General features: G+C 28.9%; 1 protein-coding gene across 2 annotated transcripts in view; it reads right to left on the reverse strand.

Annotated features, from left to right (window-relative positions):
• LOC142323459 (KICSTOR complex protein SZT2-like) overlaps positions 1 to 15,664 on the reverse strand; it is a 342,875-nt gene that overhangs the window by 73,336 nt on the left and 253,875 nt on the right. For both annotated transcript variants that reach the window (XM_075363101.1, XM_075363100.1), the window contains 2 exons: positions 12,259 to 12,403; positions 5,073 to 5,317 (listed from right to left, as the gene is read on the reverse strand). In XM_075363101.1, coding sequence (XP_075219216.1) covers positions 5,073 to 5,317; positions 12,259 to 12,403 — 390 coding nt within the window. The remainder of the gene's footprint in view (positions 1 to 5,072; positions 5,318 to 12,258; positions 12,404 to 15,664) is intronic.

A 15,664-nucleotide genomic window follows, 5' to 3' on the forward strand; every position in this document is an offset into this window, starting at 1 on the left:
ATTGTGGTCGATTATTAAATCCTTGGAGATCAAATTACTTACCTGCATTTTTTTGAAGGCATTCAGTCATTTGAAATATAAACTTTTTAAAGAATAATTTCTGTGTTGTTCTGGAAGACACACAAGTAAATTAACCAGGCACAAAATTGCATGAAAATTTCCTGAAATAGAGGTTTGGAAAAGGAACTCATATACTACTGTAGCTATTAATATTACTAGATCTGAATCGTACCAATTATTACTTATGAGTTAAGATTGACAAAATCATATACTGTAATAATAGACCAACAACAAAAGATGGCTTGTACAAAAATCACATATAATGAAACATTTCAGGTAACAACAGGATTCCACGTACAAGAGTTGAGTTAAATGCACAAGTAATGGTGGACATTTTGAAACATTTATTACACAAGTAAATTCAATTAATTGTCAATTAAGATGTTTCCCTGTTGAACCATTTGTCACAATTACAAAAATTTAATGATTACACACAATTTATTTTCAAAGTTAGAAAAACCACTTCATAGTTTAGGCTAAAATTTTATTGATCCAAGTTACTGATGTCTGGTGATAAGTGGTTTTAAAAATAGATGTTGGAACTCTGTACCACAAAACAAGTGACATAAAAAGTTCTGAATAAAAATTTTTTGGCATCATGAGTGTTTTAAAATGAACTGAAATGTCTACTTTAAAGGTTTTCTAAAAGAAATTAAATTTTTCAATAATTATTTTAGAATTTTAAGTTGCATTACATATGAAAATATATATATATATATTCAATATTACAAATTTAACCACTGAAACACAGTAAAAGATAACCTAAAAAAACTAATGCCAATAGCTTATTTTTGCAGGATCCCGCATCATCAGTCGGCAGACAAATTCTATAATTATATAAAACAAATATTAAAAAACTTAAAATTTAGAAAACATAAAATATTATTAATAACCACAAAATCTATATGAACAACACAACTCCACTGCCATTACTGGAATGATGTAAATTTAAAATGTCATACTTTCCTTTGTTCATAATATCATTCTTGCCAACCGCTATAACCCACCATATCTTTAATTAAAACATCATTCTCAAATACAATCTGGTGGTTATACTTTTGATTATATTTATAAATGTAGTATTTTTCAAATATATAAAAAGCTGGGTCAATATGTTAATGAACTGTTTGAATTTTCAAAAAAAAAATATACATATATATATATATATATATATATTTTGCATTGATAATAACAATTAATGAAGGATAATCAACAACGGCTAACAAAATTAATTGCATAAACTTTTAGTTTTCATTAGAACCCCTGAGAAACAATGCTCCCTCCACTCCCTTAAGAATTATACCAAGTTTGATTTATTGTGAAGATAATTACAAGTTTGATAAAGTGTAATTTGTGTGATAATTAAGTGTGATTAAAAAGTATTGAACCTTATTTTACAGTAACCAGTAGTAATGAGGGAGGGGGACTATCATGGAATGCAACGTTGACTTGTATTGATTGTGTATGATTCAATGTTTTGCTGTCATTCCAGCAAGTTGCTGTTTAGAAAGCTGTAGAAGTGCTAAGAAAGCTGTAATGTATGAGTAGTGTTGTTGTTTTTTCGTTGCTGTTCAAAATGACTAATTAAGTTGAGCAGAGAACCTGTATAAAATTTTGTCCAAGTGACATACAAGTAGAGGCAATAAGGAATATTCAGACAGCTTTTGGTGACCAAGTTATAAGTGTTACACAAATTAAATGAGTACTATTATTGTTTCCAAGAATATCTGTCAAAATTACAAACACTCTGGCAGACCTTCCACTAGCCACTGTTTAACTCGCTTGAAAAAAATCAAGCGAGTTCAACAGATGGTGATAAATGATCAACTAATAACAATTAGAGAACCAGAAAATGAAATAGAAATTTCATTTGGCTCAGTGCAATCAATTTTAACAGAAGATCTCGGAATGTGTTGGATAGCAGCAAAATTTGTCCCACAATTTCTGACTAATGAAAAAAAAGGAAAACCAACTGCAATTTGGCAAGACAAGTAAAAATGTCCTAATAGTGATTCTTATTTATGAAAAAAATAACCAAAGATGAAGCATGGGTCTATGGCCACGACCCTAAGACAAAGGTACAGCCATCCTATTGGAAAACTACAAACCATCACAAAGTAATCTGAAGTTTTGATTATCAAGGCATGGTTCATCATAAGTATGCTCCTCAAGATCAAACTGTCAATAAAGAGTACTACATAACTGTTCATCGGCTAACAGATGCTTGCATTCCAGCAAGTTGCTGTTTAGAAAGCTGTAGAAGTGCTAAGAAAGCTGTAATGTATGAGTAGTGTTGTTGTTTTTTCGTTGCTGTTCAAAATGACTAATTAAGTTGAGCAGAGAACCTGTATAAAATTTTGTCCAAGTGACATACAAGTAGAGGCAATAAGGAATATTCAGACAGCTTTTGGTGACCAAGTTATAAGTGTTACACAAATTAAATGAGTACTATTATTGTTTCCAAGAATATCTGTCAAAATTACAAACACTCTGGCAGACCTTCCACTAGCCACTGTTTAACTCGCTTGAAAAAAATCAAGCGAGTTCAACAGATGGTGATAAATGATCAACTAATAACAATTAGAGAACCAGAAAATGAAATAGAAATTTCATTTGGCTCAGTGCAATCAATTTTAACAGAAGATCTCGGAATGTGTTGGATAGCAGCAAAATTTGTCCCACAATTTCTGACTAATGAAAAAAAAGGAAAACCAACTGCAATTTGGCAAGACAAGTAAAAATGTCCTAATAGTGATTCTTATTTATGAAAAAAATAACCAAAGATGAAGCATGGGTCTATGGCCACGACCCTAAGACAAAGGTACAGCCATCCTATTGGAAAACTACAAACCATCACAAAGTAATCTGAAGTTTTGATTATCAAGGCATGGTTCATCATAAGTATGCTCCTCAAGATCAAACTGTCAATAAAGAGTACTACAATAGTACCCAATACAAGAAACCACACCACAACTTTAGGAAAATAGTGTCCGAAAATTCATCACTACAATGCTCTACCACACGCATCAAAATTTATCCGGAGATTCTTGGCAAAGCACAGGATCAAGCAACTTCAGCAGGCTTCTTCCTCACCAGACATTATACAGTCCTAAACAATTAACTAGTCATTAACCAGACATAACCTGTTTTGAAGAGAACAAACAAAATGTTACAAGCAGACTTATGGGGGCTCACTAAAGATGACTGAAAAATGCTCCCAACAAGGAAAAATCACTGGGATAAATGTGTTATATTAGAAGTGGCTTACTTTTAAGGGAACTAATCATTGAACTAAATACCTGTAGGTTAACTATTTTTGCATTAAGAGCCAAAGATGGATATTTATGGGCACTCCTCATACACAAAAATTTAATATCAATCATTCCTTTTGCTATATGTATTGCTTGGGTAGTGTAATTCATTCTGTATAACATACCATTGTAAAAAATCTTAATAAACACAAAATTAATGCCGGTTTTTTCTACTTTATTTTATTAAGAACTCAAAATCAGAAATTAATGTTTATATTTTTAGGAAAGTGCAGAAAAACATGATTTTTACACCCTGATTATATATATGTAAAATTGCAGATAGTTATCTTGCCATTAAATTTTAGATTACTTCAGTAAATTCTAACATTCTGTAAAATATTAATGATTTAAAAAAACTATTTTATCATAATTATATGGAATGGAAATAGCAACTTTTTGTCATCAGCCATTAGACTGGTTCAGTATACTTAAACCACTCCTTTCTACATCTTGTATAATCATTAAGGTTCACTATAACTAAATCCTTGATTATCCATCTCAAATATTTCAATATTTCTTTCTTAACATTTTATTTTTATTTATTTATTTATTTTTTTTATTGACTTCATTTGCTTCTATGACAATTTTACTAAAGTTGGACACTTCATACGAGGCCCACCAGCCTTTTCCCTTTTTTACAGGATTCTCCTACTAACTTCTTTCATCACAAATTCGTTTTAAGATCTCATAATTTTATTCTCTATTGACCCACCAAATCATTAACATTCTACTGTAACACAATACTTTAAGTCTTTTTCTATGGTTCTCTTATCAATCATGCATGCTGTCATTAAGTGCTACACTGCATAATAATATTTTAAAGAATTTTAAAATCTATGTTTATTACCAGTACATTTATTTTCTGCATTTAAAACCTCTCCTCATTTATGTAACTCTGCTTAGGTTGACTTCCCTTAATCTATCCATCCCTTAAAAACTTTACTATTTAAATAATAGAATTCTGCATCTTATAAATTTAACAGAATAATTCATTTTTATGCTTCTCTTTCTCTCACATTTCAATACTTTTCATTGCTCTTATTTACTTTCAAATTTAATTTCTTCTCTAACAGAGAAGTCATTAAATATACATTAAAAATTAAAATATTTTCCTTCGCCTACAAATTACTACTATCTAAACAAACCTCGGACCCGACATCATAAGTGAGAAACAGTTACTGAAACGCATACCTGTAGTATCTATTACCATCGGATCTTGACTGGCATCAACTGAATGAGTCACTCAGCCTTGCTTCTAGAAACTGCAGGTTGTATATGTTAATCATAGCATAAAGACAAATTCAAAAATAATAAAATTTTAGGTAATAAATATGTTACTTTTAATATAAAATTTTGCCTTTCACATTATACAAATCTCATTTAACAAAAATCTGAAGACAAAAATTTAAGTAAGTAATGATAAAAAAATTGTACTGAAGTCTATGAAAGCTTATGCAAAAATTCTGTTTAGCATCAAACTATTCTATAATTTCTATTCAACTATTACATAACACTTCTTTTAAAATATCTGTAATTTCCTAAATAATAACATGGAAGTTTACATAAAAGCTGAACCCTGAATTTTAAAAAGACCTAAGAAAATTATATCACAAAGACGGCTGAATATACAGATATAAACTCATATTTTGTTTAACAAAACAAAAAAAAAAACATGTTTTATGCAACAACATAATTTTTTACCCTTCAGATCAAGTTTATCCATAATCATTTCTAAGTCATTTGAAAGGTAAGTTTTCCACTGGTTAATGTTGCGACCAATAATCATACAAAGAGAAACAGGACTATTTGTATGATGTGCAGTATTAAAGTGATAATTTAAGAAATGTGAGACCTCGTCACTATCCTTTTTAGAAAACACAAATCCAGATATGTCAGTATTGGATATCAAATTATATATTTCCTTCAATGTTACATCAACTGGATGCCTGTAAATAAAAACAAATTAAAAACAAAAATATAATAATTTTAACAAATTACATTAATAGAATTACAGTTAATTATCTGGATTCAATAAGTAAGTAAATAATACCACTTTTCATGCTAACTTTGACAAATAACCATTGCTTTCAATTTTTAGATATCAAAATAATTTCAATATAGCATGTCTAAACTTTGGGATATTTAAAAGAATACAATTCAAAACAGTATAAACAATTAAATTTACCTTTAAAACAATTATAACTACATTAATTCCAGAATTTTTAAGTGAATCGCCAGTTAATATATCAGAATAATGAACATTTGCAACAGATTTTGTTTCAGCTTACATCTTTGCTACCATTGCTATACAGTTTAGGTACATCAATAATAGTAAATCTTTTTATACTAGCCGATTCATGATTTTGTAAAAAATCATATTTAATAATGAAAAATCTTTATAATGTATATTTGTAAAAGAATAATTTTTTATTCAAATAACGAAATAATGCACAAGTACTCCATGAATATAAAAAAAAGTTATTAATAAAAATTACTTCACATCACCCATCTAGCTTATTATAAAACAACACACATGAAAAGTATTTAAAATACATTTACATTCTACACAAAATACTTTCATAACATATTTATTTTATTTTATAATTTAATAATTAATAAAGTGTTCATGTAAATATTTCAATTTTATACATAAAATAAATATATTTAATATCAACAAAAGTTATGTTCAAAATAACAAAAAAGGTTTTCTAAACAAAGTCTTTTTTTGTTTAAGAGATCAATAGTATAAAATATTCTTAACATATTACATGCTGCACCAGTTTTCTGTCATCTCTCTGATGGCTGATTTAACTTTAATAATAAAATCATGGCTGAAGATGCGGGATCTCGTGAAGTCCTTCCACGGTAAAATTAAGGTAATCTCTTATTTCAATTTTCTATACTAAGTGATTTATTTAATAGAATTTAAATATAAGTATTTTTTTTTTGTTAAATTTGGCCCCTAAATAAATCTTTTATATTTATGGTGTTTTGTCCACATTTTGATTGTGATTTCTCCTGGAATTTTTGGTTTTAATTTTTTTTAATATCTTTCTTAGTATATTTTTACCTTTTCAGTTCTGTACAGTTTCTACTGTAATGCTTAGTTCTGCTAGACTTTCTTGAAATGGTTTGAACCATTTGCTTATTATTTTTCTAAAATTGAGGAATTCAAAGATTTGTTCTGTTGTTATTCATTTTGAAGAGATAGCTAGACGCTAATACTTCTGTTATTTCCTGACTGTGTCTGAAAGTCTTTCTATTTTACTGTAAAGATGTTTATTGGGAATTAGTTTAAGTTTATCATTCTAGAATTTCAGACCTAATATTTTCCTAATGATTTTTCTTTCCTTCTTTAATAGATTACACATTATTCCATTGTTATTTATTCCTAACACTTCTGCTGTGTACAAGGCTTCTGGTTTTACTATTGTGTTGTAACAATTAATTTTAGGACTCCAAGAGAGTAATTTTTTATTGTATGTGTCTAGTCAGTTGAAATGCAACTTCTATCTTCTGTGTTGTGGATTTGACTGTGCTTTTCCATTGCATTTCATCAACTGATCCATTCTCATAGATATTTAAAAGTTCTATTATCTCAATATTCTGACCATTAATATCTAGATTTTCCAGTGTTTTCTTAATATTGGTCATAATTTTAGTTTTTTCAAAGGAAATTTTAACTCCCATTTTAGCCACTTGTCTTTGTAGTGCCTTGATTTGTGTCTCAGCCTCCCACCCTTTTTGCGAAAAAACCATGCCATCTATGAAAACAAGACATTACACCTAAATCCTTTTGTCCCTATTTTAATTATGGAATTCTGGAATTTCAATTTAATTCTTGTTCCATTTTCTGACAACCTTCTCGAGTGCACAGTTGAATAACAGAGGATGTTCATTGCCCTACCTAACTCCAATTTTAATAAGAAAAGGCTCTGATAATTCTCCTATAAATTTTAACTTTGAGTAAATGTCAGAGTGACTTTTCTGATGTTTGCAGTTTTGTCATCCAAACCAAGTTCTTTTAAAGTTACAATTAGACAAAATCTGTGAATGGAGTCATATGCTCTCTTTGGAAACTGATGAAATTATTATGTATGTTTTGTTTGAAAGTTTGAGATAGCGAGAGTGAATAAAAATTAAACTGTAATTTTGCTATTCTACGCTGCAAGCAGTTCTGAGCTGAATAGTGGAGTGGGGGGTTAATTTTCGGTGTTAGAGAGAGGGAACCAGCTTGGTTAGCTTCTCTGCTCTGCTAGTACAGCCATGACTGAACAAGAGTTTCCATTGTCTGTTGCACAACGTGTAATCATAAAGTTTTTAACCAGTGAAGGTGTTAAACCCGCTGAAATTTAAATTCATTTAAAAGTACACTTTGGGAACGCACACTGTCCCAGAACTGAGTGTATACATGGGCCAGACAATTTAAGGGTAAATGAGAATGAGTAGCAAACAAAAGTCAAGATCGATGCCCACAGCTGACAACATACGTGCCGTTCGAGAGCTTATTGAAGGTGATCACTGTTGAAGAAATCGTGTCACAACAGGGTATCAGCCAGCTATGGGAGTGCTCAATCCATTATCAATGATCATCTTGGGTTTAGAAAAATTAAGGTTTAATCTAAAGCTTTAGAAAAATTAGTGCTCCATGGGTTCCAAGGTTGTTGACCAAAAATCAAAAACAGGTCAGGTTGGAGATCTGTGAGAGACTTCTGAATCAATTTTGGCAAGAAGGGGATGATCTTTTGAGGTGAGTCATCACATGAGATGAGACATGGGTCCATCATTTACCAGAAAAGTTCTTGTAACAATTTTTTTTTTGACTCAAGGAAAGTTTTACTCATTGATTTTATCCACAATCAATGAACAGTGAATGTGGCTTACTGTTGCCAGCAGCTACATTCAACAAAACCCGCCTATTGAAACAAAAGATGGATTATGCCCATCAGAGATGTCATCCTTCTCCATGACAACACCAGGCTGCACAATGCAATTTTGATAAGGGATAAATTGGAAAAAATGCACTGGGAAACCCTCAACCACTCTCCTTACAGTCCAGATTTGTTCCCCTGTGACTATTTTTTGTTTGCACCTAGAAAGAATTCCTTGGAGGGGAACGATTAAAAAACAATGAAGACATTGAGGAGCGTGTGTGCAATTGGTTGACAACTTGTCCTCAAACTTTTTATGAACAAGGAATATTCAAGCTTCCAAATCGTTGGCAAATGTGTGTAGATTATGCAGAAGACTATATAGAGAAATGATGAAGGTATGAAAGTATTTGATTCACCCTCATAGTTAATTATGAGTATTGATAGATAGTTTTAAGGCTGAACATTTTTTCTATGCATGACCAACTTTTTTTGAAACCACCTTGATATTCTCCTAGTTGTGGTTTTGGTTGGTTTAACTTTTAATAAGATTTTGTTAACTATAGTTGCTCAGATCTGTCTAAAATTTTTTTTTACTAATAACAAACAGTAAAATTTAACATAAAAACAAAATTGTTGTTTTGAAAACATAATTACAGCCATTTACAAAAAAATAAAAATCTAAAATAAAATAATTAAAAATAATCAAATTTTACTTCAATAGTTAAATGTTCATAATAAATTCCAACACTTAAGGTTTTGAGAAAGTTATTAAAATGGGGAATAAAATGGAAAATTAGTACTGAATATGGTTCAAAAGAAAAATATGCAAAAGAAGGTTGAAAAATACAGATAGACAGATAAAAATGTGTAGTGTTCACAGAGAATGTGCGTAACATCTTGCTGAAGAGCAGAGGTTATACAATGTGAAAAGATTTTGTATATTTCATTAAGCAGTAACAAAACAAAATCTGCTGCTTCTGTTTTTGAATGTAAAGAAATTGCTGGACAGTGATTGTAAAGTTTCAATAACTTTCAAATCAATACCTACTACACAGAAAAAAAATAGCAGCAACATAGTAAATTTTTATACATAAAAGATTTTTTGGAAACTCACAAATTTTTTATGCAAATTTTTTGAAAATATTTAAGTTTAAAAACTAAAATACATAAGTAAATCAAATTATTAATCAATTTTAATGTTATTTATAAATATAAATTATTTAAATTTGACTGAAAATTTGAAATTTAATTTTTGGGCTAAATTTAGTGATTTATTAACTTCTGTTGTTTTTTTTAAGAAATGTATAATTTATGTTTTTTTTTGTCATAAAAAACAGAAAACCACATTTCTAGTTATAATAATAAAAATATACTTAAAAATATTAAAATAATATATCATTTTTACATCAAGAGTTAAATTCCAGAGATTACAAGCAACTATAAAATTGAATTTGTGGTAAAATGATTAACTATTATTTAAAAACATAAAAGCTAAACTAAAGGATTTAAAAATTGCTGTACTAGGTAACTAAAAATAACTATCACTAATCAATAGAAAAAAATGTTCATAAGTGAGCAACACACTTGCTGGCTAACAAAAAAATCATTTGGGAAACTTCAAAAGGAAGCTGATTGGTGACTGCAGCAGTCGATGTGTTAATATTTATTTAATCAGTTGAATACTAATAGTTAGATAAAGTTACTTTTTTTAAGCTAAAATGAACAGTGAATTTTACAATTGGTAAACACCTGTGAAAAATGAAGAAATAATGTGAACAGCAAAGAATCTATACTATACTATCTTCTTTCAATGAATATAAAAAAAATCAAGAATTGTGTTCTTGATATATAATAATGAAACAATGAAATCATCACTGTTGTAAAATAACTTAGCCATTCAGAGATCTTAAATGACATGAATGCAATAGAGAACCAAATAAATACGGTCAATCGCTTTTATCTAGTGCCAAAATAGAGGGCATCTTCATAATTATCAGCAATGATAGAAAAAATTCTCTTAAGATCAAGAAACGTACTGGAGCAAAGTACTAACACTATCTTTTTTAAAATGTAAATTTGAAAAATAACAAAAACAGCTAAGTACATCTAATTTTGAAAACAAACACACCGATGTTTGTTTCATTCCTGATATTGGTGCTATGATTATTGATATTATTATTAGTTTAATGCTAGTTATTTGGGTTGCAATAATTGTAGGAATAATGTTTTGTATGGTTATTATTATTATACATATTTCTCATCTTATTATTTGTATAATTCTTGGTACTCATAGGTGGAAGGGGATTATACCTATTTTTATTAAAATTCTCATTATTATTAAAATTCTTTCATTAATGGGGCAGTTACTGATAGCATTAATAATTATTGAGGTTATTATAATTGAGGATGATATTCTTTGAATAATTAAATATTTTATAGATTGTTCATTTATTTTATTTATTTTTTTTAAAAGGGGTAAAAAAGAAATTAAATTAATTTCTATAGTTATTCATGAGAATATTATTCTGTTAGAGGATATTGTTATAATAATTCTTATGGTTATTGTTAGGATAAATATTGTTTTTGATAAATTTATTTTAATTAAAAAGAGAATTTATTCATCGATTGGATATGAACCCATAAGGTTAATTTAGCTTATCATTTTGTAAAAGGATGTGTGATGCATTAAGAATTTTGATTTCTTTAGTTTCAGTTTAATTCTGGATTTTACAATTTAGCATGAGTGAGCTTTCACTTAATTTACTTCATCAAAGTAATCCTTTAATCAGGCATCTTGCTTAAGTATAAAAATCCATTATTTTTTTCCTTTTTTTTATATCATTTTTTTTTACGGTACGTTATTTTATTTATTCAATTTTTTGCAAAAAAAAAATCTACAGATTCTAAAAATGTAAATGAATTAGTGCTTCAATAACATCGAGTCAGAATAGACAAAAAAAAACTAATAGATTCAATTTGACAAGCCAGCAGTTAAAAATTCTGCTGTGACATGAGATGTGAGACAAATGAAATGTATAAGTATACCAGATATTAACTAAACCATTAATGCAGTAAAGATGCTTAAAGAAATTAATTATACTTTTTATTTCTTTTCCTGAAATATCTTTTATAGAATGATCGAAATAACTCATTTAGAGGGGAAAAAATTGTTAAATGGACTTGTATAAGTGAAAATGATAAAGAGGCTTATAATAAACATAAAAATAAATAAATGCAATAGTGTGGGTGGTGGAGGGTTGAAAAGTGGTGATAAATTGTATTATTGTGATTTCTGACAGAAGTTGATGTCAAAAAAATCTGTGATTATTTAAGACACAGAAGTTTCACCAAGTTTTGTCAAAATTAAATTATTTTTGCGGAAATGAAAAATAAAAAACATAACTCCTCCACCACCTCCGCTCACACATTTATTTATTTTTATGTTTATTATAAGCCCCTTTACCATTTCCACTTATAAAAGTCCAGGTAACATTTTTTTTTTGTCTAAGTGTAATTTGGTTGGATTATTATGTAAAAATCCTTTTTAAAATTTTTAGCTATCTTAAATCTGAAATAACATGGATAAAATAATTTAGATGCTCAAAAATACTGGAAAAACATCATAAGCTTTGATGATCATAGTGACCAACATTAAGAGAGATAGTTCACTATTAAAGAAACAAAAAGAACATCAAAGAAAAAATAAAGTACAATAAATATTTCAATAAATTAATAATACAAAAAATATGAAATTTTGGAGTGTATTATAAAATAACCAGTATCCAACTATGACTAGATATACGCATCACTTCTCTATCTACAAATCTCAAATGGCTTAATGTCATATAATGACAACTTATGATGATAAAGAAGCCCTTATGATGATTAATTAATGACATTCTGGTAAGATTACATTCTTCCTACTATCAGCTTTGTACTCCAACACATTCACCCACAGATACACAGCAGTCAAAATGTTATACTATAGGCAGAATTTAAAAGAAAACATTAACCTTGCTGCCAATGTAATGATATGTGCTTTAACAGCTGGTACGCCCAATTTAATAGCTAATTGCAACCATGGCACCATTAGTGTATCATAAGTATACCCAAGTTTGAGATTAACTAAATCTTCTTCCTTTATTTCCTCAGTACAATCTGAAATTAAATAAAACAAACAACTTAGAAAGATTTTTTAAACTACCATAAGTTTGTATAAAATTTTTTTTTTCTACAGTGACATCAAATGCTGTCAGTCTACAGATGCAAATAATGCCAACAGCAGCACACAGGGAAACTGCACTCAGCTGCTATTTAAATATAACTTTCTTTTTTCCTGTTTATCTTCTGGTAATTACTTTTTAGATAATATTTCAGAGAATTAATGAGGATGATATGTATGAGTGTAGTCTTGTACAGTCTCAGGTCAACCATTTCTGAAATGTGTGGTTAATTGAAACCCAACCACCAAAGAACACAGGTATCCACGATCTAGTATTCAAATCTGTGTAAAAGTAACTGACTTATTAGGACTTGAACGCTAGTAAGTCAGCTATTTTTATTTAACTATAACTAAACACTGGTTAACTATACCTACATGCTGTTTAAGTATAACAATGTATTGAAATTGAAAAATTAGATTTCGCTTTGAGCATTGGCATTTCATTATTATTTCACACCTTAAATTTTCAGGACGCTATTCTCTGAAATGTTTTAGGAGTTACAGAACAGGTTATAATGGCTTGCAGTTTACCAATCCTTTGTAGTTCACAGAGTACCTTTTTATGGATTTTAAATAAATAAATACTTGATTCAGATCAGTTGTACATTATGTAGATTATATTGAAAAGGACAGATGTGATATTTAATTCAGGAACTACTACGGCATTACCTAGAAGGATCACGGAAAATTATGAAAAGATTTGGATCAGAGAAGCATTACAGAGGGCAAATTAGAGGTGACTTTAGTACTTAATACATAAATATAACAATTAAATGAAATAGTAGTAAAGCAACTATGTAAAGATAATAAATTAATAAAGTTCAGTAAAGTACTAATTACAATTATTTATAAATTAAATGAATATACTTAAGTGTTTTGAAGTGGATATTAAATGAATACAAAGAAAATTCAGGTTCACCTTAATTAATATATTGAGCATCTCATAAACAGAATAATATTCTTTTTGTAAAATGTAACCTTCTAATTTAATTGATTTTTTATATAATTCCGCCAAGTACAATATGATACTTTCTTAGACTAGAGTTTTATGCTATATAATGTAAATATAGTTTTTTTTCCATCTTTGTTTTTTATATATAAGAAAAGTTAGACTTTCAATCTACTAAATTTTTCTACATGATGCTTGTGGAAATACTTACCAGTATCAAAGGTCTGACAGACCTTTGGTCTTTTTTTTGTCTTCAGTCATTTGACTGGTTTGATGCAGCTCTCCAAGATTCCCTATCTAGTGCTAGTCGTTTCATTTCAGTATACCTGAAATGAAACATCCTACATCCTACATCCCCAACAATTTGTTTTACATACTCCAAACGTGGCCTGCCTACACAATTTTTCCCTTCTACCTGTCCTTCCAATATTAAAGCGACTATTCCAGGATGCCTTAGTATGTGGCCTATAAGTCTGTCTCTTCTTTTAACTATATTTTTCCAAATGCTTCTTTCTTCATCTATTTGCCGCAATACCTCTTCATTTGTCACTTTATCCACCCATCTGATTTTTAACATTCTCCTATAGCACCACATTTCAAAAGCTTCTAATCTTTTCTTCTCAGATACTCCGATTGTCCAAGTTTCACTTCCATATAAAGCGACACTCCAAACATATACTTTCAAAAATCTTTTCCTGACATTTAAATTAATTTTTGATGTAAACAAATTATATTTCTTACTGAAGGCTCGTTTCGCTTGTGCTATTCGGCATTTTATATCGCTCCTGCTTCGTCCATCTTTAGTAATTCTACTTCCCAAATAACAAAATTCTTCTACCTCCATAATCTTTTCTCCTCCTATTTTCACATTCAGTGGTCCATCTTTGTTATTTCTACTACATTTCATTACTTTTGTTTTGTTCTTGTTTATTTTCATGCGATAGTTCTTGCGTAGGACTTCATCTATTCCATTCATTGTTTCTTCTAAATTCTTTTTACTCTCGGCTAGAATTACTATATCATCAGCAAATCGTAGCATCTTTATCTTTTCACCTTGTACTGTTACTCCGAATCTAAATTGTTCTTTAACATCTGCTAGTTCCGTGTAAAGATTAAAAAGTAACGGAGATAGGGAACATCCTTGTCGGACTCCCTTTCTTGGTCTTTATACATCTCAAAAGTCTGACTATCTTTTTGAAGTATCTCAGAAGATGTAAGATTATATTTTAGGAAAGAATAAATTTAAGTACACATAAAGAGCTATGCTTAAAAGTTACTAAATAAGTTGGAAAACAAGATTATACTCTAAAAACCATTTACAAAAAACTTACTTAAAATCTAAACATACCATTTCAATTAATATGATCGGTAGACATTTAAAAAAAAGTAAAAAATAAAAACCATGAATAAACAAAAGTACTACTAATGTAATAAAGCAGTAATAAAAGTACTAATGAAGTTGTCAATAAGTACTGCTTACTGTTTATTTATTTTTGTTCTATTTTCTTTACTTTTTTACATAATTTTTTATATACACTTTTCTGTAGTATCTACTGATGGTTTAGCAACTGAAATGGTCTTACAGATTTAAATTAAATAAATAAATATTTATTCTGAACAGAAATAAAAATACATTATATATAGGACATGTCAATATAAGATAAACTAATTATAACATAAAAAATAGATGCAATTAAAGTCCATATTAATTATTTAAATGCAAACACATGAAATAATGTTTAGGTAAATACATTAAATATAAAAATTACTACAACATAATTCATAATTCAGAAGCTGCTATTGGAAATTACTTTGAGTGCATATTAATGTAAATGTTGAACAAGATGGAAATAAATCATATTTCTTTTTTTATGTCGTCTGAAAACCGCAATACAACTGTTTTATCCATATTTAAAGGCAGATGGTTACAATCCATTCACTGAATAATTTCTGAGCTATCATTCAACTTTCATTTCCTTTTAAATAATTATCTTCAGATATAGATACAGTTGTGTCATCTGCGAAAAGGATTACAAAGAATGGCTCAAGATTTTGGCTGGTCATTAATAAATATAAAAAAGTAAGGACCGAGAACACTTTCCTGTGGCACCCCACGCTCTAAATCTTGAAGTAAAGACCTAAATTTTACATGTGTATTCTGTCAAAAGTTGAAATTTGAACTGTTTGTTTACAGTTGGTAAGATATGACTTAACAAATTGTAAGCAGCTCCTTTGATACCATTAATAA

Source organism: Lycorma delicatula, chromosome 4, assembly GCF_047948215.1.
Source record: "Lycorma delicatula isolate Av1 chromosome 4, ASM4794821v1, whole genome shotgun sequence".
NCBI lineage: Eukaryota > Metazoa > Arthropoda > Insecta > Hemiptera > Fulgoridae > Lycorma > Lycorma delicatula.